The following is a 23455-nucleotide window of genomic DNA, read 5'->3' as shown; positions in this document are numbered from 1 at the left end:
TCACTTCCTGCCTGCCTCAGTGGCCCCAGCAGTAGAGTGGTGAGGGCAGAAGCTGCTTCTCAGTGGTGCTGGAGGCACACTTCTCTCCCTCACTCTTCATCCCCTTATCCAGTTGTATTTCTTTACTTATTTCTAATCCCTGTCATTGTTTCGCCTCCTTCTCAAGCCTGCAAGCTCAACAGCAAAGGGGCTTTGTCTGCTTTATTCACTACTAACCCCAGTGCCTAGCTCAGCACATGGTAAGTACTCAGTAATACAAGGTTTTCACTAGGAGGATTAAATAAAACTCCCTATGTAAAATGTAATAAAGATTAGTTCTACCCGCTTCTCACAGTTTCCTCCTTCGAAAAATAATCTGTTGGTTCTGTGTCCGATTTAACAACCTTGGTACCCCCTAGGGTTATACAGTGGTCATTCTAATCGTCTCTTCTATTGTGCAGCCTTGGCTGGGATACTATGGTTCCTTGCTGCCCACAGCAATACCTCCTGAACGTCCTAGCGACTCAGTTTTTCAAAGGATAGCATCAGGTAGTACAACGCTCCTTTCTACGCCACTTCAGCATGCTTCTACCCTGAAATGTGGCCCAATCATATGCTTCCAATGGTTACGTTGAGACATGTTAAATTTTGCATCCCTTCTGATAGCTTGTGGCAGCACCCAAGAGAAGTTGCTCCTGCCATTTCTGAGTGTTCTGAGGGCTTCTACTCTGGGAACCCTCGCTATTCTCCTTTTCTCTGGAATTTTCTAGACCAGGAGCAGCCAATTCAAATGCCTACATGGGTCAAGCAAGTGCCATAAACGAGCAAAGCCATTGCAGGTGTGAGACGTGGTGGGGTGGTGGGGACCGAGGGAGCCTACTCTGGTTCAAGGAAGCAACTGCAACTAGAAACCAACCGCTTATGGTTGTGTAGGAATACAGGCTGGAGTTGCTGCATCTTCCATTTTCTTAAAAAGACAAAAGCCAGAAAACCTAGAAAGATCTCACTAGTAAAACCACATGTGAACAAAGCATGTGGGGGCCGACATTTGGACTACCAAGTGCTGGTTTTGGATCCCTGCTTTGTGGTGAAAGGCGGGCCACCATGCCAGGCAAGGGTGGGTCCCAGCTGTGGCAGTTAGTTACCATCCTCACCCCACAAGGATGACCATTCTCCATGTGGGGACTTATAAAAGTCACCTTATTCTCAAAACTCCGCATATAGTCAAGAGAACACCGAATCAGTGGAGGTCTTCCTTTTCCCAGTCACTGAATAGTTAACGCTCTCCTGGGTGGGGGTTTGCTCAGGGATTGACAGCAGTTTTGACACCCACATGCTGAAAGCTTTCTTATTACACATGCACACAATTTCTTTTCCCATTTTTAAATTCCCTTAACTTATACTGTTCTAGCCGTAAGCATGAAATCTATATGTCATATGCCATAATAAAAAAAAAAAAAACCTCTAAGGATTTCTTTTTCCCATCTGATGTCCACATTTATCATTGCCTAAAATCGGAAAACATCAGCTGTCCTAATTCTACATTCAGTAAGTCTCAAATCGTCTTAGTGGTGCCATCATAAATCGTAGAAGCCAGTTCTTTCAAAATGTTCTGAGTTTTCTAAGTGAGGGGATGAGGGAGTCTGAGAAAGGAACATCCTGTTCAACTGAATCTTGCTGATCTTAGAATTTGTCCTTTCCCCATCTGTGCTACTTTCATCTGTTTACCTGTCTCCCCTGATGGGCTGAGCAGCGGGCCACCGGCATATCCTTGTTGAGTGTTCACAATCTAATCCAGGGTTTGACGTATTGTTAAGGATTTCACAGATATTAAGTAAACATAGTATTATCTCAGAGCAAGGAACACTCGAAAATACACTTTCCATTACTCAATAAGGGGACATTCAGAGAAGAGGAAGCGGGACCCAGGAAGGCATTTTTAAAGCAACTGACTGGGTGCCACAAACTATCAGAAGGAAGGAATGCAAAACTTAATATGCCTCAATGCAACCGTTTAAAGCATAAGATTGGCCCTCATTTTAGGGTAGAAGCCATGCTCAAGAGGCATACAGTAGATTTACACGCTCTGTATGGTCCAACACTCCTTCCCCAGCACCCATGTCCCACCATAACATGACATTCACTCCAGAAAAGCCCAGTTGGATAGAAAGAGCAGCAGAGGCATTAGCAGGACTGGGATTACTCGTGGCTTTGGGATGGAAGAAACTATGGTGAAAATAGTTCGCGTTTGAGGGCTTACCAGGAGATACCCGACACAAAGTGTTCAGCACACCCTCTGACCTTCCGCCTCAGAGCTCAGAGCTCTAGGAGGCGTATGCAACTATTTCCCCAGTTTCACAGAGAAGGAAACCAAGGCGCGAGCGCTTATGGGATGCGTGGGAGGTGACACGGTTTGGAAGCCCATTTGTCACGCTGTGTCCTCCATAGTACAGCACCGACGTGGAGCACACGGCCTGGCTGCCAGGGGTAAGTGCGGCCAAGCAGCGCTTGGCACAACCCACATCCTGGTAGAGCACAACCTCAGTCAACAATACCGAAAACAATGGTGAAAAAAGAAATCAATAAAAACCGGAAACCAAACTTGAGCAATCCCTGCTCCTGGCATCGCACTGGTCTCGCAAGGTACTACAGGAAGCAGAAACAGTGAGAGGAGCAACAGAAAAGCCCATTGCCTGGCGCCCCTTCTCTCCAGCCCTGCCCCTCATAAAGCCTTTCCTCCAGGAAAAACAGAAGCTGAAAGTTTAAAAAAAAAAAAGATTCACAGGGCACAGACAGGCATACTTTCATTTTAAGATGCAGTATTTCTGCTTCACAAAACAATCACCATTCTGGTGATAAATTTTCCATTTTAATATTATGACAATTGTTAGGGAAGAAACGACTAAACATGTCATTTTCCTTTTAAGTGTGAGTGCTTTATAAAGGTCACTACATGCAAAGGTGCCAACTGCTCCAGAGGTGTTCCTTAGCATAACACTGTGATTCAATATTTAGTCACTCTGATTTCAGGTTTGTTCACGCAGGCTCCACTCTGACGGATCTGCTGATTCTTGCTGTGTTTATTATCGAAATCTTTTGACTAGTGAGCACTAAACTGCAAGGTCTGCTCTGAGGAGGGAGGAAGCTAAGGGCCCCTGAGACAAATCCCTCCAATGTTACTCCGTCATATTATAGTGGATTCATACACTGCTGGACTATTTTGTATAAGACTTTCCTGAGTTCCCTAAAAATACATCTTTGGCCAAGAACAGATCTTTTGAGGCTTAAACCTACCATGCATTAAGATATTCCCTTTAGTGCGAAAGGACATTGTGCATTTTAGGCTCTTAACATTGCATGTGGTTGTTTAGACAGAGTAGGAAACAGTGTTCTGTTGTTCACATGGGGTCTTCATGCAGAGACATGGAGGGAGTCATTTTTGTTTCATTTAAGAAGGCTTGGGAGTACTTCCATGTTTAATAAATATCCCCTCACTGAGGGTCATAACCAATACAGCTAATATCTGGGACTTTGTTACAAAGATGTCAACGGTTATTTTTAAAAATTCTTACATAAAACAATGTTAGTAATCTCAGTAACTATCTAATAGTCCTCATAAGTACAAAGCATCCTCATAGGAGAAATTTTTTCTATAAAATAAAAATGGTTTCATTTCCTCTAAAAATAAAAACTTCTATTGTAAAAAAAAAAAAAAGCAAAAGTACAGAAAAGCACAAATAAGAAAAAATTTTTTAAATGTCCCGAGGGAAGCACTGGTAACATTTGGTTCATCACACTAGATCCTTTTAAAGTATATGTTCCAATATGTGCTTAAAAGTTTTAAAAATTGGGTCATACTTATACATTTGCTTTTTTTGGTTGAACAATATATCATGGACGTGTTTCATGTTTAGAAATATATGGCATTTTAATTATTTTCAAGATATCCTTTGGATAATGTGATTAAGTTTTTCCCTTTATAGAACATAGAAGAAAAAGGTTTCTACAATTAGATAGTTGCTAAATTAGATACGGTGATGGAAAGAAACTACCCGTGGGAGAAGAACAAAAATCTAACAAACAGATGCAGTGGGTCTCCCACTTGGGGAATGGATATTGTTGATCTTGAGGCCAGAAAAAAGCAGCCATTAAAATGTGAATTTGTGCATGTCTATTCCACATCCCCCGCCGTAGCCCCAGTCACTGGCATTCAGAGTAGAAATGAAATAAAGAGGAATCTACTTTTTATGTATATCAGAGACAATTATCTGTTTTATAATTTTTGATTTAAAAGTTAATCCACTACCCTCAAGGAAATTACACATGGGCAAAAGTAAACATCAAAAATTATTCTTTTAGGCTAAATACTCTCTCCTGGTTTTATTTCATTTCAGTTCATACTATACTAGCTAAAGCCAGGCCACAGAGAAAAACACATGGGTGAAAAAGGTAGAAATAGAGTGTAGATCTCAGATGACTCTGTTAAGGTGTCTCATGGTAAAGAAAAGCAAGACTGTCAGATTCTAGGGCTGAAAGAGGCTGTTCTACGGTGGGTAAGGAGAGGGGTTGAGGATATTGAGAGTATTGTAGACTTAGAGACAACAGAGGGGACACTGAGTTCTTGATGTGCAAACTTGCCATACTTGCAACACCAATGCAAAGTGGCTGAACAAAACATGATACAACAAAAAAGCTTGTTTTAAATGCAAAATACCTGCAGCTATAATGCAAACCAGTCGAATGAAAGTTGAGGGCAAATGTGCTTTTCTGACCCTCAAACATTTCTCCATATTCTCCCTGGGCAGGCAGCCAAGGCCGGTGAGCACGTGGTTTCCAACCAAGCCCGTCGGCTCTAGAAATAGAGCAGCATAGCAGGCTCAAGAGGCACCTCAGAGGAAAATCTCCCGCATGCTGCTTTGTGGTTCCTGGGCTTCCTGCACAGTGTGCAAAGAATACCTGCTGTAAAAGCAGTGGGAAGGATGGCAGGACCAATTTTTAGAAGGCAGTATTGATTTTTAAAGAACTTTTTGTTTTGAAATCACTGTAGGTTCACAAGCAATTGCACAGGTAGTACCGAGAGGTCCTGTATACCTTTACTGTTTTCTTCCAACGGCAACATCTTATATAATTATAAACAAACATCAACACCAGGAATCTGACATCGGAACGGTATGTGTATAGCTCTATGCCATTTTTTTTTTCTTACGGATTTTATTGGGGAAGGGGAACAGGACTTTATTGGGGAACAGTGTGTACTTCCAGGACTTTTTTCCAAGTCAAGTTGTTGTCCTTTCAATCTTAGTTGTGGAGGGCGCAGCTCAGCTCCAGGTCCAGTTGCCGTTTTCTAGTTGCAGGGGGCACAGCCCACCATCCCTTGCGGGAGTCGAACCGGCATCCTTGTGGTTAAGAGGATGCATTCCAACCAACTGAGCCATCTGGGAGGCAGCTCAGGTCAAGGTGCCATGTTCAATCTTAGTTGCAGGGGGCAGAGCCCACCATCCCTTGCGGGACTCGAGGAGTTGAACGGGCAACCTTGTGGTTGAGAGCCCGCTGGCCCATGTGGGAATTGAACTGGCAGCCTTCGGAGTTAGGAGTATGGAGCTCTAACCGCCTGAGTCACCGGGCCAGCCCAGCTCTATGCCATTTTAGCACACATGTAGACTCATGTAACCACCACTGTCATCAAATTACAAAACTATTCCATCACCACAGATACCTCCCTCATTATAATCCCTTTATAGTCATTCCCCTATTCTTAACCCCTGGCCACCACTAATCTGTTTTCCATCTTTAAAATTTTGTCATTTTAAGAATGTTATATAAATGGAATCACACAGTATGTGACCTTTTCAGATTGGTGTTTTCACTCAGCATAATGCCCTTGAGATCCATCCAAGCAATTGGGTAAGTCAATAGTTCATTCCTTTTTATAGCTGAGTAGTATTCCATGGATGTATCACAGTTTATTTAGCCATTCATCTAGTGAGGGACATTTTGGTTGTTTCTGGATGAAGGTTATTACAAATAAAGCTGCTATGAACAATCATGTACAGATTTTTGTGTTAATAAGTTCTCCTATCTTGGGGATAAATGCCCAGGAGTGAAATTGTAGGTTGCATAGTAAATGTATATCTAGTACTAACTTTTAAAAATTAAATAAATAAGTTTCTCTTTTCAAAAGTAACATTGTTCCCTCACAGATTTTTTTATGTGGTGAGTTAACTGGTCATGGGTCAGGTTGGGAAGAGGAGAGAAAAAGCATTGATTACCAAATAAATCATTCTAAATCCAAGAGGGGGTATTGTGTTTGGGGGCCTTATTATAACACATGGGCACGATAATCTATGCAGATATGCTTGTCTATCTCAGGAAGTGCTCAGGATGAGTGTGAGACATCCCATTTCTATCCTAACCACAGTACTGGGATGGTAAGCATGAAGAAATCAGGGCTAGACCTTTTATAACCCAATGTGGAAAAATTCAGATAATTTCTTCAGGGTCAAAAGTTTTGGACAAAAAATGACTGTGGCTTCAGATGGGTTTAGATGGAGGCAAAATAAAGTGATTGATGTTAGTGCCTCCTCTCCAAAAGTAGTGGTTATTCAGAAGTACACTACTGAATAAATACTGAGGATAGTCATTCCATTGCTTCTGTTTAAGGACATGTGTGATACAACTGAGCATAGCAAGAAGGCATTCCTGGAGCCTCCTCAGGAATCCTCCAGAATGGGGAGACCAAGCCTGGGAGGACTCAGGTGGGATCTCTAGAGCTGTCTGCCACTGTCTGTAATGCACAACAGAATGAATTCATTTTCCTGCTTCATTATTATAATATCATAATATGGGGGTAATACCCTCTAAACACATATTGCCTTCCTGGCTCAGAGTTGCCAGGGACCGTGTGCTTTCCCTAACCCTTTCAGAAACCCTAACCCCCACCCAAAGTTACTGAAATATCACACACCTTTCACAGGATACAAATGATGGGCCTTACCTGGAAGGAACAGGGAGAAAGACAGGGGACCAGCCATGAGTTATCCATATTATCTACACTCACAGATACCTCAGAGTTATCTCAATCCCTCTTTATCTCCTTCTCTCCCTCAGGCTACAAAAATTTTCTCTTCACGAGGAAAGATGAGAAATATATCAGTTGTGAGCTTATGTTAACTGACGTCTGTATGTGATGGACCACATATACAAATATACAGAGTGCTATTAGAAGCAAAAATTGAGATACTACATTTTCCAAAACTAATGTGTCAAGTATAAGTGTGAAGAATTCTAAAATAAGCTTCTCTTGTGGCTCTCAGAAATAATTTGATATTTAGAGTTATGTGGCAGTACAAAGATAAACATTGCAAAAATCTAAATACACACATTAGGAAATGGTTAAAAAACATTACGTTGAAATCACATGATAAATTATTACATAATAATTAAAATAATATAATTAAAGAATATTCAGTGACACGGAGAAAAGCTCATGAGTGAAAAAGCTAATTAAAATATTATATAGCATGTTCATAACTTAAATATCTTATGTTTGAATAGAAATAAAAGGAAGCAGTGCTCTAAAATGTTAATATTTTTCTATGGGTTGCAAAATTATGACAGTGTATTTGTTTCCTTTTTTATACTTCTTGATGTCTTCCACCATTTCTGACATAAGCATGTATTATTTTAATAGTTGAAAGTTATAAAAGTTAATTTTAAAACATTTGATATCTTCCTGGCTGAAAAGCATCAGAAGATCAAAATTCAGATCGAAGAACAAACCCCAACCAACTTCTAACAGAGCCACCTTTCACTTGTCATGCTTTTAACAAAATCTTTGATGTTTTATGCCATGGCCACCATTTAAGTCACCTTTCAAGAAAGGATGATTTTTAAAAAAAAAGAAAAAAAAAGAAAACGCTGTTGTTACCTAAGCCATTTTCTACCAATAACATCCTGGCCTCTCAACATCCAATATTTTACCTCCAGGAGACTTCTTATTCTCTCACCATCATCCCCTCTTCCTCCCACCCATAGGAGTTCCTGCTTTGATGAGCTGTTTTCCATAAAATTCTATGGGAACAAAGTTTTTGCCACTTGGAAAAATCAAAACATACACAGAGATGACAGAAAGGGCATTTCTCCCGCAGGCATAATTACAGAATAAACAGGCATTGACAAAAGCAAGAATGCATTGGTATTTTGTTTTGTTGTATTAAACTAAAGGGTATGAAACTGCCAGTGAGGATTTGGAGAGCTGGAGGTAATATTCAAAATAGTTCAAGGACATCATTACTCCCTTCCCAAGAGTCCCAAGCACCGCCCTCAAGCTCTCAGGTGCTTGACCCTTCCCCTTCCATCTACCCTGCCCACACCTAAGGATTTTTGCTTTGTTTTTAAAACTTTGCTAATTAGTTCATACAGTGTTTGAAGCAAGAGTGAGGGGGGAAAAATATGAATCAGTCTTAACTGGATTTTTCAGTATCTCACTTTCTCAATATGTGGAATGAATCCCACCAGGTAAGGAGAATAATAAAGACCAGTGGATGCCCTCAATTTTAGCATTCTCACCGATTCCTAACACACACAGGAGCTCTCTAAATGTGCTCCCAGGAAACTGTGACAGTATTTTCTCCCAGGAAAACTGTGTGCTAGATAAAATACCTTTGCTCAAGACATAATTCTTATCAAGAGGATTTAATCATTAACACAAAGTGTAAAAGCAGAAGTGAAAGTGCTTTTTTTAAACTTTTAAAGTTTTGACCTCTTAATTACAAGTCAAGAAAGTTAAAATTAGATTAGGTTTGCTGTCAACAGCCTTCCTGAGACATCGTAATTTAATTACATTGTTTAAGTTGACAGGTGTTTCACCACCAACTTTTGGCAGTCAGTAAACTCCCTTCACTGTGTCCAACAGAAGAGGGCAAAGCAATAAAAAAGTTATTCATTAAGCAAAACCCTCCATCATTTCCTGGATAAAAAGGAAGGAGCCAACACTAGGAAAAAATAAATAAATAAATAAATAAATAACTAAGGTAAATGAAGACACAGTCAGGAAAAGTGGGCAGGTATAAAATGACTGCAGTTGTGACGGGAGAGAGTAGGTGACCACATTTCTTCCAAGAAAGAAAAGTTGAGTTTAGCACACCCTTCATGTTTTGTTCAACAGGTAATATAAGTATCTGCCATGTTTCAGGCACATGCGAGGTCCTGGGGATGCACAGGTGAGGAAGAGGAATCTGGCCCCTGTGACCCACCCTCTTCCCAATGACACAAAAGAGATAGAACTAATGATTTAATCACAATTATGTGTTAAGTCTCCAGGGCAGTAGGGACCAGCACATTTTGGTCGCAAGGGGATACCCACCCTGGTTCCCTCCAGTGAGAGGAGTTTGCTACAGGATTCCTCAGGAAGTAAGGAAACAGTGCCAGCAGCCACACGTCCAGCCCCATTTCCTGAGCCGCCACCCCCCTCCGTTTCCCTCCTCCCCCTCTCCCTCCCCAGCCATTCTATCCTGAAAGTCAACAGTCCCTCAGAAGTGGAGTCTACCATACTCACGACTCAGCTTCCTTCTCCATTCAGTTTTTCCTTTTGCTTTTACCATCACTGCAGACTTTCTGCTCTCCTGTCCACCTCGGGAGTCTGCTGTCCTACTGCTTTCTCTGTCTCCAAGGCTTCTGTGTATGGCCTGCTCTTTGTCTCTGAGGTTCATCACCACTCTATTTATGTCCCTTTGTCTGGGTCTTGCAGTCAGACTCCCTCAGGGAACAATCTGAGTGGGTCTGTTAGTCACTCTCCATTAGGCAGTATCCCAGTTGAACAAAGTTCTCGTGCCAGGCTATTTCAGAAGATGCTGACCAGCCAATAGAAGGCTGCCTTTGACTCAAGGGCTGACCCCTGATCCGACCAGCTTATAGCTATAATGATGGGGGTCCCATTATTCAGAGCATGGCAATCTATGTCTTAAGAAACCATTTGTGGTCTCCTACCTCTTAAGGTGTTTGTGGGTGAGGGAGACACTCAAAGTATCACCAAGAATCTCAAAACAGATATTAAGGCTTGATTTCATGTTAGTCCCATATTGTCTGCTGTTTCACTATAACATCACCATTTCCGAAATGCTTCAGTGTCAGACTCTCTAGATACAGGCATCGCCATTCCATCCCACACTCTTTCCCATTAAGCACAGTGACACCCCAAGAACCTTTCCTTTCACAGTGTCCCCGTTGCCAATTTTGAGTTGGCACATGGGATGAAGTTGATTTGCCATCCCCCAGTCTAAAGGACGAAATCCAAATTCTGCAGATCGCCACCCTAAGTCTTCAGCCTAAAACTCTGCTTCTAAGCCCAAATTCCAGCCAGTATTAAATTACCACACCATTCTTTATGCAACCTGTGCTTAGATACTCTCCGTTTGTCCTTCCAGATCCAATCTCTACCTTGCTCCAGAGAGGTTGACCATTATGCACAGTATCAGCCAGGCATCCGAGTTCCCTGGGTTTTGAATGAATTTGGCCAAAGGGAGGCACTGGCAGAATATGAGGGGCATACAGAGTTTGAGATATACCAAGGGTGTCAAAAAAATGTATACACATTTTAAGCGATGTTACCTGTGCTCAAGCAGTAGTTCATCATAATCAGAAGTGTCTGGATCTGAAGGTAACCACTTTGAGCACCTCTTGTCATTGCAGAAGTCAAATGTAACTTGTATTCATCTTTTGTTATCGGTATATATTGAGTATTAAAATTAATCGTTTTTTCCTTTCTTAAAATATATATACGTTTTTGGTTTTTTTTGGCACCCTCTATACTTTCCCCCCCTCCTCCAGCCTGGCAGTGGCTATGTTTCTCTACTTAAGGCCTCAGCTCCTGGCAGGGGCCTCTCTCTGACCCCTGAACCCTCCTTGGGTCTGGGGTTACCAAAACATTATCTAGCCTCTCTCCTTGCTTTCTTTAGGCTGAAGCTGCCTGCTGCAAGATGCTTCACCCACCCATGTTGCTTTTCTCCTGTGCTGCCCACGCCTTTGTAAATGAGCCCATCTTTGAACTCTCTTCAATTACCCACCCCCTCTTTAAAAACTTTAAATAGACTTCATTTTTTAGAATAGTTTTCAATTAGAAAAATTTGGAACATAGGACAGAGAGTTCCCATATACTCCACATCCTTCCCATATACACTCTGCAGCCAGTTTCCCCTATCACCAATATCTTGTATTATTAGTATGATATATTTGCTACAATAGTGATGCATTATTATTGACTGAAGTCCAGACTTTATTCAGACTTCCTTACATTTCACCTAATGTTCTTTTTTTTTTCTGTTGCAGGATCCCACAATTACATTTAGTCATCATGTCTCCTGAGGCTCCACTTGTCTGTGACAGTTTTTCAGACTTTCCTCATTTTGGATGACCTTGACAGTTTGGAAAAGTACAGGTCAGGTGTTTTGTAGAATGTCCCTCAACTGGGATTTGGTTGTCTTTCTCGTGGTTAGACTGAAGGTACGGGATTTGGGGAGGAGACCACAGAGGTGAAGGGCCCTTTTCAGCACGTATCAAGAATATATCATTTCAATTTGCATCAAGAGCACATACGGTCAACATGACTTATCCCTGTTGATGTTAACCTCGCTCACCTGGCTGAAGTCACACCTGCCAGGTTTCCATGCTGCAAAATTACTCTTCTTTTTCTCCCTCTTTCCTTATTGTACTCTTTAGAGGGAAGTCACTGTGTGTAGCGCACACTCAGGAGAGGGAAGTTACACTTCCTTCACCAGAAGGTGGAGTAGAGCTTATGTTCTTTTTTTTTCTTTTAATTGAGGTAAATTATACGTAACACAAAATTTGCCATTTTAATCACTTTTTAAGGGTTTCAGTAGGCCATTTATTTCCTGCTGGGACCCTTACTATACCCAAGTTAAACTTGTCACTCTTCACCCATAATGACAACGTCTTTATGTTTTATCACATGAGATGTCCAGACAAAGAGATTCTCCCATTTTCGTCTGTTTAATTCCTACTCACTCTTTAAGCCCCAACTCAAGACTTCATGGGCTCCTGTAGGGATGGTGAGTTACTCCTGTGATTGTCTCCCCGACCGTGTATTTACCCTTCCATTCCAGTATTTTTTGCATTGCACCATTTTCTTTGTGGCTTTCCCAAGGCAGGAGCTAAATTTTATTTATCTTTGTATCCTTAAGGCTTAGGACTGCCCTAGAAATGCAGCTGCTGATCAATAAATGTCAGCTGGAAATAAAGGAAGAAGAGATGAAATAGAAGCTGAAATGGCCTATTTTTCCCCAAAGATTAAAGAGAGTGTTAATACCTAATATTGGTGAGGGTGTGGAAAGCGCCACATTCATTGCTATGTATCCTAGTACATCCTTTCTGCAGAGCAAATTGACAACACCTCTTAAAAGCCGTAATAGCCTCTGGCCGGCCCGGTGGCTCAGGCAGTTAGAGCTCCCTGCTCCTAACTCCGAAGGCTGCCGGTTCGATTCCCACATGGGCCAGCGGGCTCCCAACCACAAGGTTGCCAGTTCAATTCCTCGAGTCCCGCAAGGGATGGTGGGCTCTGCCACCTGCAACTAAGGTTGAACACGGCACCTTGAGCTGAGCTGCCTCCCGGATGGCTCAGTTGGTTGGAGCGCGGGCTCTCAACCACAAGGTTGCCAGTTCAATTCCTCGACTCCCGCAAGGGATGGTGGGCTGTGCCCCCTGCAACTAGCAACGGCAACTGGACCTGGAGCTGAGCTGCACCCTCCACAACTAAGACTGAAAGAACTTGAAGCTGAACAGAACCCTCCACAACTAAGATTGAAAGGACAACAACTTGACTTGGAGAAAAAGTCCTGAAATTGCACACTGTTCCCCAATAAAGTCCTGTTCCCCTTCCCCAATAAAATCTTTAAAAAAAAAAAAAAGCCGTAATATATGCATATTTCTACCAGCAACTGCAAGTCTGGAAACTTAAATTAAGACGAGATTCAAAGATTGACTCAGTCTTGACAATGTTTTTTTAATTTGACACTAAAAGTAAAGGCAAAAATTGCAAAAATGAGCAAGTGGGACTACATCAAACTAAAAGGCTCTGCACTGCAAAAGAATCCATGAACAAAATGAAAAGGCAACTTAGCAAAAGGGAGAAACTATTTGTAAATCATGTATAAGACAAGGGGCTAATTTCCAAAATATATAAAGAACTCATGCAATGCAATAGCAAACAAAACAAAACAATTAAATTAAAAAATGGGCAGATGATCTGAATAAACATTTTTCCAAAAAAGACATACAGATGGCCAACAAGTACATGAAAAGATGCTCAATGTCACTAATCATAAGGGAAATGTAAAACAAACCCATAATGAGATATCACCTCGCGCCTGTTAGAATAGCTATTATCAAAAACACAAGAAATAGCAAATGTTGGCAAGAATGTAGGAATGTAAATTGGTGCAGCCACTGTGGAAAACAGTATGGTGGTTCCTCAAAACCTTAAAAATAGAACTACCATATGATCCAGCAATTCCACTTCTGGGTGTTTAGCCAAAGAAAAAGAAAACACTGACTCAAAAAGATATATGCACCCCATGTTCACTGCAGCATTACTTACAATAGCCAAGACATGGAAGCAACCTAAGTGTCCACTGGTGGATGAATGGATAAAGCAATTGTGATACACACACACACTCACACATACACACACACACACATACACACACACCAAAATGGAATATTATTCAGCCATAAAAAAGGAAATATTGCCATTTGCAACAACCTTGGAGATGGACCTTGAGGGTATTGTGCTAAGTGAAATAAGTCAGACAGAGAAAGGCAAATACTGTGTGATCTCACTTATATGTAGAATCTAGAAACAACAAGAACAACAACAAAAGAATTGAATTCAGATACAGAGAACAAATTGGTGGTCGCTAGAGGTAGGGGGTAGGGGGTCGGCAAAATGGGTGAAGATGGTCAAAAGATACCAACTTCCAGTTATAAAATAAGTAAGTCCTGGGAATGTGATGTACAGCATGGTGACTACAGTCAACAACACTGTATTGCATATTTGAAAGTTGCTAAGAGAATAGATCTGAAAAATTCTCATCACAAGAAAAAAATTGTAACTATGTGTGGTGACGCATATTAACTAGACTTACTGTGGTGATCATTTCACAACATAGGCAAATACTGAATCATTATGTTGTACACCTGAAACTAATATAATGTTATATGTCAATTATATCTCAATTAAATAAAGAGACAATCAAGACAGGTGGAAAGATACTTGTACAAAGATATTGTTTTCAATGCAAAAACTGGAAACAACTTCAAAGCCCAGCAATAGGCCAACTAAATGACGGTATATCCATGGTATGAAGTAATAATATATCGCCATTAAAATTCAAGTTGAATATTTACCGAGTAATGATCTCTGGCTATGGTATAATGGGCATAGATCTAACTTTGTCTTTGTATTTTTCCAAGGATATCTGTAACTAGAAAAAGATGATGAAAATGTACCTTTTCAAAGGGGCTGATTTTACCAATGCAAATTTGAACATCCATCTTAAAGATAATGAAAACTTGAAGTACAACCAGTTAGCCAGTTTAGTTATAACCAAGTTAAAATGTCACAGCTACCATGATCACTGCCTCCAGCCATCACCACCTTACCCTGAAAACACTAAGGGTGTGGTGGGTCACTGGAGAAGAGAATTCAGAGCTTCCCACCTCTGTCCCCACTTCTGACCTGAATCCTGGTCTTTTTCTTTTGATTTTAAAGCTCTTCTAACTAACAGTAATTTAGTCACACTTAGAAACCCATCGTTCTATTCCACTCTGCTCATTTTGCAGATGGGAAAACTGAGATCCAGACAACTTCAAAACGACACCGAAACAGAGCCAGATCCAGGTCTCCAGATTCCTGTGATGGTTCTTGGCACTTTAGCAAGCCAATCGAATCAAGGGTGGGTTTTTTTAGATTGAAAGACTTGTGGGGGGCCCACATGTTTCGAGAGCAAAGAATTCTAATAATAACCTATCTTTGATCCCCTCCCCAACCCAACTTTAGAACTATGTCTCAGCAAATACCATGTTTCCCCGAAAATAAGACCTAGCCGGACAATCAGCTCTAATGTGTCTTTTGGAGCAAAAATTAATATAAGACCCAGTCTTATCTGACTATAAAACCAGGTCTTTATTATATGATATAATGTAATATAATATAATAGCCGGTCTTTTTTTACTATAAGAGCGGGTCTTATATAATATATTATATCATGTATATAATATACATTATATATATAATATAACATCTCATATATATAATATATATTGTATTTTATATATAATATATGACATATATATATACATATACATATATATATATATATATATATATATATATATATATATATATATATATATATATATGTAATATAATATAAGATCCGGTCTTATATTAATTTTTGCTCCAAAAGATGCATTAGAGCTGATTGTCCAGCTAGGTCTTATTTTCAGGGAAACATGGTAGTTATCAAAGAATGTTTACTGAGCACAGTGTAATTTGGAAACATTATCTCGTTCTAATGTAATGATGGGAAAAAGCACTACAAAGTCTAACTTAATGTAACTGTGTTGAGTAAGCAAGGATGATAAAAATCAAAATACCATTATATCCAAGACTGGCTTTACCCCCAAACAAATAAACACAATTCTGATTGGTTCTTTGCCCTCCTAGCTCGATCCCAGAATCCCTGCATCTTGCTTTTGGCTCTTGCTCTGGACGACTGCCAGGAATGTCCTCCAATGTCTACCCTTGCAAACCAGTTACCCTTGCACACCAAAAACAATTCTTTCTCTTTCTACCAAATCTCTACCCTGCTCCCAGTCAAGCCCCAATACCTCACATCTTCTCAATGAGACAGATAAAGTGAAGCCTTAGAATTTTTCCCTGGAAGGTGCACAGTAGAAATAAGTTTAGACTTTTTAAAAAATGCTTTTTATTTTTCAATTACAGTTGACATACAATATTATATTAGTTTCAGGGGTACAACACAGTAATTAGACATTTATATAATTTACAAGGTCATCACCTCAATAAATCCAGTACCCATCTGACAGCATACATAGTTATTACAATACCACTGACTATATGAGTGTTCCCGTGTTATACTCTACATCCCCATGACTATCTTGTAACTACCAATTTGTACCTCTTAATCCCCTTCCTCCCTTCATCAATCCTCCCCATCCAGCAATAATCAAAATGCTCTCTGTATCTATGAGCTTGTTTCTGTTTTGATTGTTCATTTATCCTGTTCTCTAGATTCTATAAGTGAAATCATATGACATTTGTCTTTCTCTGTCTGGCGTACTCCACTAGGCAAAATTCCCTCTAGCTACATCCAGGTTGTCGCTGATGGCAAAATTTCCTTCTTGTTTTATGGCTGAGTAATATTTCACTGTACATATGTACCTCCTCTTCTTTATCCATTCATCCACTGATGAACACCCAGGTTACCTCCGTATCTTAGCTACTGTGAACAATGCTGCAATGAGCATATGGATGCACATGTCCTCTCAAAGCAGCATTTTGGGTTTCTTTGGATAAATACCCAGAAGTGGGATTACTGGGTCCTCTGTCTCTTGTTATAACGTTTTAAAGTCTATTTTGCCTGGTATAATTATTGCTTCCCCAGCTTTTTGTTTTTGTTTCCATTTTCATGAAATATCTTTTGCCATCCCTTTACTTTCAGTCTGTGTGTCTTTCAATCTGAAGTGGGTCTCTTGTAGGCAGCATATGTAAGTGTTTTGTTTTCTTATCCATTTAGCCACCTTATGTTTTTTGATTGGAGCATTTAATCCATTTACTTTTAAAGTAATTTTTGATAGATATGTAGTTGTTGCCATTTTAGTACTCATATTTTTTATTCTTCTTCTCCTTCTCTTTCTTCTTCTTCAAGAAGTCCTTTTAACATTTCTTGTTATACAGGTTTGGTGGTGATTAACTCCTTTAGCTTTTACTTATCTGGGAAGCTCTTTATCTGTCTTTCAATTGTAAATGATAACCTTGCTGCATAGAGTATTCACACTTGAAGGTCCTTGCATTTCATCACTTTGAATATTTCGAGTCAATCTCTTCTGGCCTGCAAAGTTTCTGTTGAGACATCAGATGAGTCTGATGGGCGCTCCCTTGTAGGTAAGTAACTGCTTTTAACGTTCTCGCTTTGTCTTTAACCTTTGCCATTTTAATTATGATGTGTCTTGGTGTGGGCTTTTTTGGGTTCATCTTGTTTGGGAATCTCTTCCTGGGCTTGTATGTCTATTCCCTTCACCAGGTTAGGGAAGTTTTCTGTCATTATTTCTTCAACTAGGTTTTCAATTCCTTGCTGGCTTCTACTTCTGGTACCCCTATGATGCGAATGTTGGTACGCTTGATGTTGTCCCAGAGGCCCTTTAAACTATTTTCATTTTTCTGCATTCTTTTTTTTCTTTTTGCTGTGCTGATTAGGTGTTTTCTGCTACCTTCTAAATTGCTGATTCAATCCTCTGCTTCATCTAATCTACTGTTGATTCTCTCTAATGTATTCTTCATTTCAGTTATTGTACTATTTATTTCTGACTGGTTCCGTTTTATGTTTTATATCTCCATTTTTATGTTTCCTATCTCTTTGTTGAAGTTCTCACTGAGACCATTGAGGATCCTAATAACCAGTGTTTTGAACTCAGCATCTGGTAGATTACTTGTCTCTCTTTTTTTTTTTTTTTACAGGTCTTGCCTCAGGTTTATTTGTACGAGTAAACAAATGACCTCCTTGGGTTTTACAAGGGCCTTGATAGCCTCAGCCCATGCACTCATGACCTTGGCATTGTTGGCGTGCATCTTCTTCAGGCCCTTCTTGTTCTGCTACTTGGTAAAGTGCATGTTCCTCAGGAACTTGGGGTCCACCCCCTTAAGAGATTTGTATCTTTGTTATTAGGGGTTCTTGATGCCATTTCTGTGCCATTTTCAGGACTGGTTGTGCATGGTGTGGTTCTTGGACTTGGCCATGTCTGCAACCAAGTTCATAGCTCCCAAATACCTGGGACCAGAAGAGAAAGCTACTTGTCTCCATTTTGTTTAGTTCTTTTTCTGGAGCTTTGTTCTGTTCTTTCATTTGGGATATGTTTCTTTGTCTCCCCATTTTGGCTGTTTCCCTGTGTTTGTATGTTCAATGTAGGGCTGCTATGTCTCCCAGTCTTGGTAGAGTGGCCTTATGTAGTAGGTGTCCTGTGGGGCCCAGTGGTGCAATCTCCCTAGTCCCCTGAGCTGGGTGCTCCAGGTGTATCACTTGTGTGGGTTGTGTATGCCCTCCTCTTGTAGTTGAGCTTTGGTTGCTGTTTGCATGTCAGTGGGAGGATTGACCCTCTGGCTGATTGGTTGTGAAGATTGGCCATGACTACAGTGGAGAAGCTGTTGTGTAGGGGCTGACCCTACAAAGCAGGATTCACTTTAGCAGGGCTCGGGTGTCTACCCAGTCTGCCATTTGGGTGTGTCTTTTTGTGAAGGTGGTTGAGTGGCATTCTGGTGTGGTCTGAAGCTGGCCACCAGGTGTGTTGGTTCTGGGACCTCTTGGGAGGGGCTCTGTGCAGGCCAAGGTCAGCTGCTGCCTGTGCCTGGTCCGGGACTACATGGTATGAGCTACAATGTGATCTGCAGATGGTTGCCACTTGGGCTGGTTTGGAGGTGCCTGACGGTGCAAACTGAGGCTGGCTGCCACCAGTGCTGTGCTTAGGGTTGCTTAACAAGAGGTACGGGGCATGCCAATGCCAGATGCTACTTGTTTGGGGTTTGTGAACATTTGAGAAATTTTAGGATGAACCAAGATAGGCCATTTGTATGGAAAAGCCACTGGAAGTGGCTTGGGTGGGGCGAGGTCTTAGGGAATCACCAGGGTGGGATGAACAGCATTAGCCAAGCTGATGGAGACTCAGATATGGTGGCTGCCTGCGTCTGCATGCTAGGAAGGTGGTGGTGGGGGGGCTCAACAAAGGAACTATGGCTTCTGCCAGCACTTCTGTCTGGGACAAAGCTGCCCCTCCTCCCCTCTCCCTGAAGCCAGACAACTCAGTTCCTTCCCATACGTCCCTGGTACCTTTCAAGCTGCTGTCCCAGCACTGGACTCAGAATGAGTGAGTCCATCAGCGAGTAAATCCATGTGTGGGGCCTTTAAGAGGAGCACCTGGGACTCCAGCCATCCTCCATCTCACTCAGCCACAATCTCTGCTGGTTTTCATAGCCAGAAGTTGTGAAAACTAACTTCCTGGCACTGGAACCCTGGGCTGGGGAGCCTGGTGTGGGGCTGGGACCCCAAACTCCTCAGAGGGAACCTCCACTGCTGAGATATAGTCCCAATTTTTAAGCACCACATGAAGGTATGAGACATCCTGTTCCATCTCTCCACACGTCCCAGTCTCCAGATGGCATCTTCCATATGTCCTTAGTTATAGGACTTCGGTTCGGCTAGACTTCAGGTGATTCTCAATGATGGTTGTTCTGTAGTTTAGTTGTAATTTTGATGTGGTCAGGAGAGGAGGAAAGGACAGCATTTACCTACTCTGTCATCTTGATCAGAACAAGAAGTTTAGACTTGAGAGTCAAAAGACCTGACTGTGCAGGTATCTGGTAAGTTTGCAACGAAGCATTTAATCCTTCAGAACTCAGACTTCTGTCTGTGAAATTCATGATTACTAGGACATACCAGTATCCGAGGTCCAGTTGGACTTATTCAATGGCAGCTTTGTACAAGCCAAGACCAGCCCTGGTTTGTAAAAGATGTAGTTAATCTTTAAGCTGGCAGTATGTGGTGTTAAGAGAATTTGTAATGGAAGGTCCTTACTCAGTCACATCCTGTTTTAAGAATTAAAATAACTAAAGAAAATGTAGAGTTTGAGAAAATTAGATTTGCTACAACGTCGTCACTCAAATGAAGTAAATAACTTCTCTACTGTTTAAATGGTCTTAAATCAATGTTCTAATGTCTCCTGACCTTCTAGGCTATGTGGAAATTTTTGATTTTCAATATTTATTTTTAAATTTTGAAAAACCTTCAATTCTTTGTCTTGATATTTTTAGTCCTCTCTGTTTTTCCTGCTCTACAGTGAGTGCAATCGTGTGTTGGATGGGAAGGTGGAAAGCCCTTCCATTTGGCTCACGGGAGGCCCAGGATTCTCAAGCAGCAAGAAGACACCTCTCTGCAAGAAATCTGCTTGTCTTGCTTCAAAAGGGCTGATTTTACATTGCGATCTGCATTCATTTATTTACAGAATCAGCTGAGCTCCCACGTGCCAGGCATGAAAGAAAATCATGAGCACACCAGACCACTGGCAATAATCAGATCTCCACACTAGGGCTTCTTTACACAGTGTGATAAAATCCAATGAAGAAACCCAAGAAGCAAAGAGAACCTATAAAAGATGGGTGAGACTGGAAGGTGAGTAAAGGTGTCTCTTGAGGAACTGACCTTTGAAACTGAAGGATGAATGTGAATTATGTAGAGAAAGGACAGGCAGCTCAGGCAGGCCACAGGCTGGGCAAAAGGGAAGGATATCTGTTGGAGAAAAGTTTCTTCCACTGTTCACTTCGAGTCCCATCAATTATCTGAGGCAGGTATGAAATTTTGGGGGGGGGAACTCCACCTGTATTTGCAAATTAATCTTCCAAAATCACTAGCAACCAACATAACTTTAAAAATATTCACTAACCTCTCCTTTATCAAATGCTCTCATGGTTTTTGTTTTCCATCACATACAAAATGGTGATTTCTTATTTTTAGCCCTCTCTTACTTTTCCTTGCTCCATAGTGAGTGAGTTGTGTGTTGGATGGGAAGGAGAAAAGCCCTTCCATTTGGCTCACTGAATGACCAGCAGCAAGAAGACACCTCTCTCAAGAAATCTGCTTAACATGCTTTTAAAGGGCAAGAGGGCCCTTTTCCAGAACATGTTACCAATGGTAATGTTTAAAAGAGTTTGCAAAGCACCAGTGGTAAAATGCACTCTTCTTTAGTTTCCTGAATTAGGGACACAGTAGAAGCTTAAGGAGAGAGCAGCCTGTGCATGCATCTGTGGGTGTAAACAGTGGGTGCACAGAAACACCCTTCCACCTTTCAGGCGTGCGATGAGTTCTTATCCCATCACTTTTTGAAGACCAGTCACAAGAATGCAGGGAGGGGTGTCTCAAACTCATCCATAATTTAGTGGATGTCATGTGGGACAGAGAAGGAAAAATAAAAGGAGAAAAAAAGCATTGTAAAGGAGGATTCTTCTAGAGTGGAACACACAACCCCCACCCACCCTCTGAATTCTGTAATTCAATGCCCACAATATTCCACTCCACATAGAAGCCAGGTTCTTCACAATTCTTGTTACCAGATCTAGAAATCAACACATAAATGCCATCTTCCTGTCACCAAAACTTCTAGGAACAAAAAAATGTGGCTTCCTTCGCTGCCCGCCAAAAAAGGGAGCTGGGATTGTTAATACATTGCTTCTATCCTCCTGTGTCACACTTTTTACTTCCCCCACGGAAAGGGCAGCTTCTGTGGGTGCCCAGGGCATCTCACTGCGACAGAGAGCCCTCCTTCCCAGGGCCAGCGCTCCGCCCTGGCAGACAGCAGCCCTGGCCCGTGGTCATCTGCATCCTGTCTGGTCCCTCCCGCCCGGAGTGTCTGTGCACTGCCGCAGTGAGTTGTATAACCACACTTCGGGCCGCCTAGAGGGGAGCGTAGTGAGCGTCCCTCCTGACAGCATCTGTTGAAAGTCACTGGTGCCAATTTACAAGACCCATCAGACAGGAAGGCCCCCAAGACTTTCGGGAAGGGAGGAGGGAGAAGCGCTGTTAGGATCTCATCACTGGGGGGGGGGGGGGGGACAGGGCAGTAAGGTTTGCAAATCTCTCCAGGAGCAATAATTAACCCTCAAGTTCTGTCCTTAGAGCTGGTGATGCAAGAAGGGGAAGAGCACACTGAGGGCCCCCACTCCACCTCATTAGTGTGGGTCAGGAAAGGGGGAATGGGGCGGAAACTCCTGGGGTAATTCTCAAATTTTCTCCCCAGGGAAGCCTCTAGTGAAAATGCCAAGGACGTCTCCCCTCCTTTTCAATTACGTAACTCTTGCACATTTTGAAGAATATACATGAACATAATAAATTTAACTACTTATGAAGGTAGATCTCTAAATAGACTGCATTTAAAAGCTCGGAGGCGCACTGTAAGTCTGAATAGACCTGGTTGCCACCTGGCAGCGTTACAGGGTGGCATCTAATGACTGGATTCTCCAGGCCCTCCCTCTCCCCTCCACACACAGCTCCGGGATCCGGGTCGCTGGCGGGGATGGCGCCCTCTCGGCCCCGCAGGCGCGGCGTACTCCAGTCCCGGAGTCGCGGAGTCTCCTGAACCAGCTAGTCGACAGGCAGCGGAAAGAGCTGCCCCCTCCCTCCCTTCCACCCTGGCGAACACCTGGCGCGCGGTTACCTGCGGGGCCGGGGCTCTCCGCAGCCCATTGGCCGGACCCCAGCCACCTTTGCCGTTGGCTTCAGGGTGATGTCCGACCTCCGGCGCTCGCACTGCGCCCTCCGCTGGGCCCGCGCCATTCTCGTGGGGACCTTCATCCGGCGCCGGGAAGAGCCCGCAGCGGCGCTGGAAGCGGGCGACGAGCTGGGAATCCTGCAGGCTCCACAGCAGCTCGGCCATGGTGCACCGGGTCCGCCGCCGCCGCGCCAGTGCCTTTAGGTTGCACTGCCCCCCCGCCCTTGCACTTGCCGGTCAGGCTCCCGGGGCGGAGGGCGGGCGGGGCCCCGGGCGCCCGCCAATAGGTGCGCCTCTCGAGTCCTGGCGTCCGCACCTCGCGCGCAGAGGCTCAGGTGTCCGCCTCCACCTTGCTCCGACCACGTCCGCCCGCCGCGGGCTCGGGCGGGCTCGGGCGCTCCCGGACGTCTGCCACCTCGGATCGGGGCGGAGGAGCACAGGTGTCTAAACCGCGCCCCCTGCGCACGACCGCGCCCCCACTCGCTCCCGGCTGGTGCAGACGTGCCACCTAATGGGGAGCGGCGGAGCTCTTGTGGGCCTGCGGGTGTCCGTCCTGCAGTTCGCCGTCTGGTCGCTCAGTGACCTTCCTTTCACTCCTGAGCCCAAAACGAGGTCTGATTTCTCCTCCTGCTGCCCGCACCCAGCTCTCTGCTCTTGCCTTTGACCGTTTCCGGCAAGTAGAGTGAGCCCCCTAGGGAAAATCCCTAAGTTCTTTGCAAACTTTGCGTGATGCAACGTCTCGCGGAAGTCCCGAACTTTCTCGACCTGGCTTAAGAGCCACAGTTCAAGGTAGACCCTGAGTCTTCCTCTGCATTCCCCTGCCTTTGTGGTGTGGCAACTGGGCAACAATTTTAGACGCGTAGGTAGGAAAACCGATTCTTTCTCGGTTTCCTGCATTAAGAAAGGTGAC

General features: G+C 42.8%; 1 protein-coding gene across 1 annotated transcript in view; it reads right to left on the bottom strand.

Annotated features, from left to right (window-relative positions):
• Positions 1–22955, bottom strand: part of SGPP2 (sphingosine-1-phosphate phosphatase 2) — a 106077-nt gene extending 83122 nt beyond the window's left edge. The window contains exon 1 of the mRNA XM_019753681.2: positions 22492–22955. Within this exon, the coding sequence (XP_019609240.1) occupies positions 22492–22710 (219 nt within the window). The 5' untranslated portion in view covers positions 22711–22955. The remainder of the gene's footprint in view (positions 1–22491) is intronic.
• Between the last annotated feature and the right edge of the window lie 500 nt (positions 22956–23455).

The sequence above is a fragment of the Rhinolophus sinicus genome, linkage group LG01 (assembly GCF_036562045.2).
Source record: "Rhinolophus sinicus isolate RSC01 linkage group LG01, ASM3656204v1, whole genome shotgun sequence".
Classification (NCBI taxonomy): Eukaryota; Metazoa; Chordata; class Mammalia; order Chiroptera; family Rhinolophidae; genus Rhinolophus; species Rhinolophus sinicus.
Note: the sequence above shows the minus strand (reverse complement) of the source record. Positions and strands in the feature narration are given on the sequence as shown.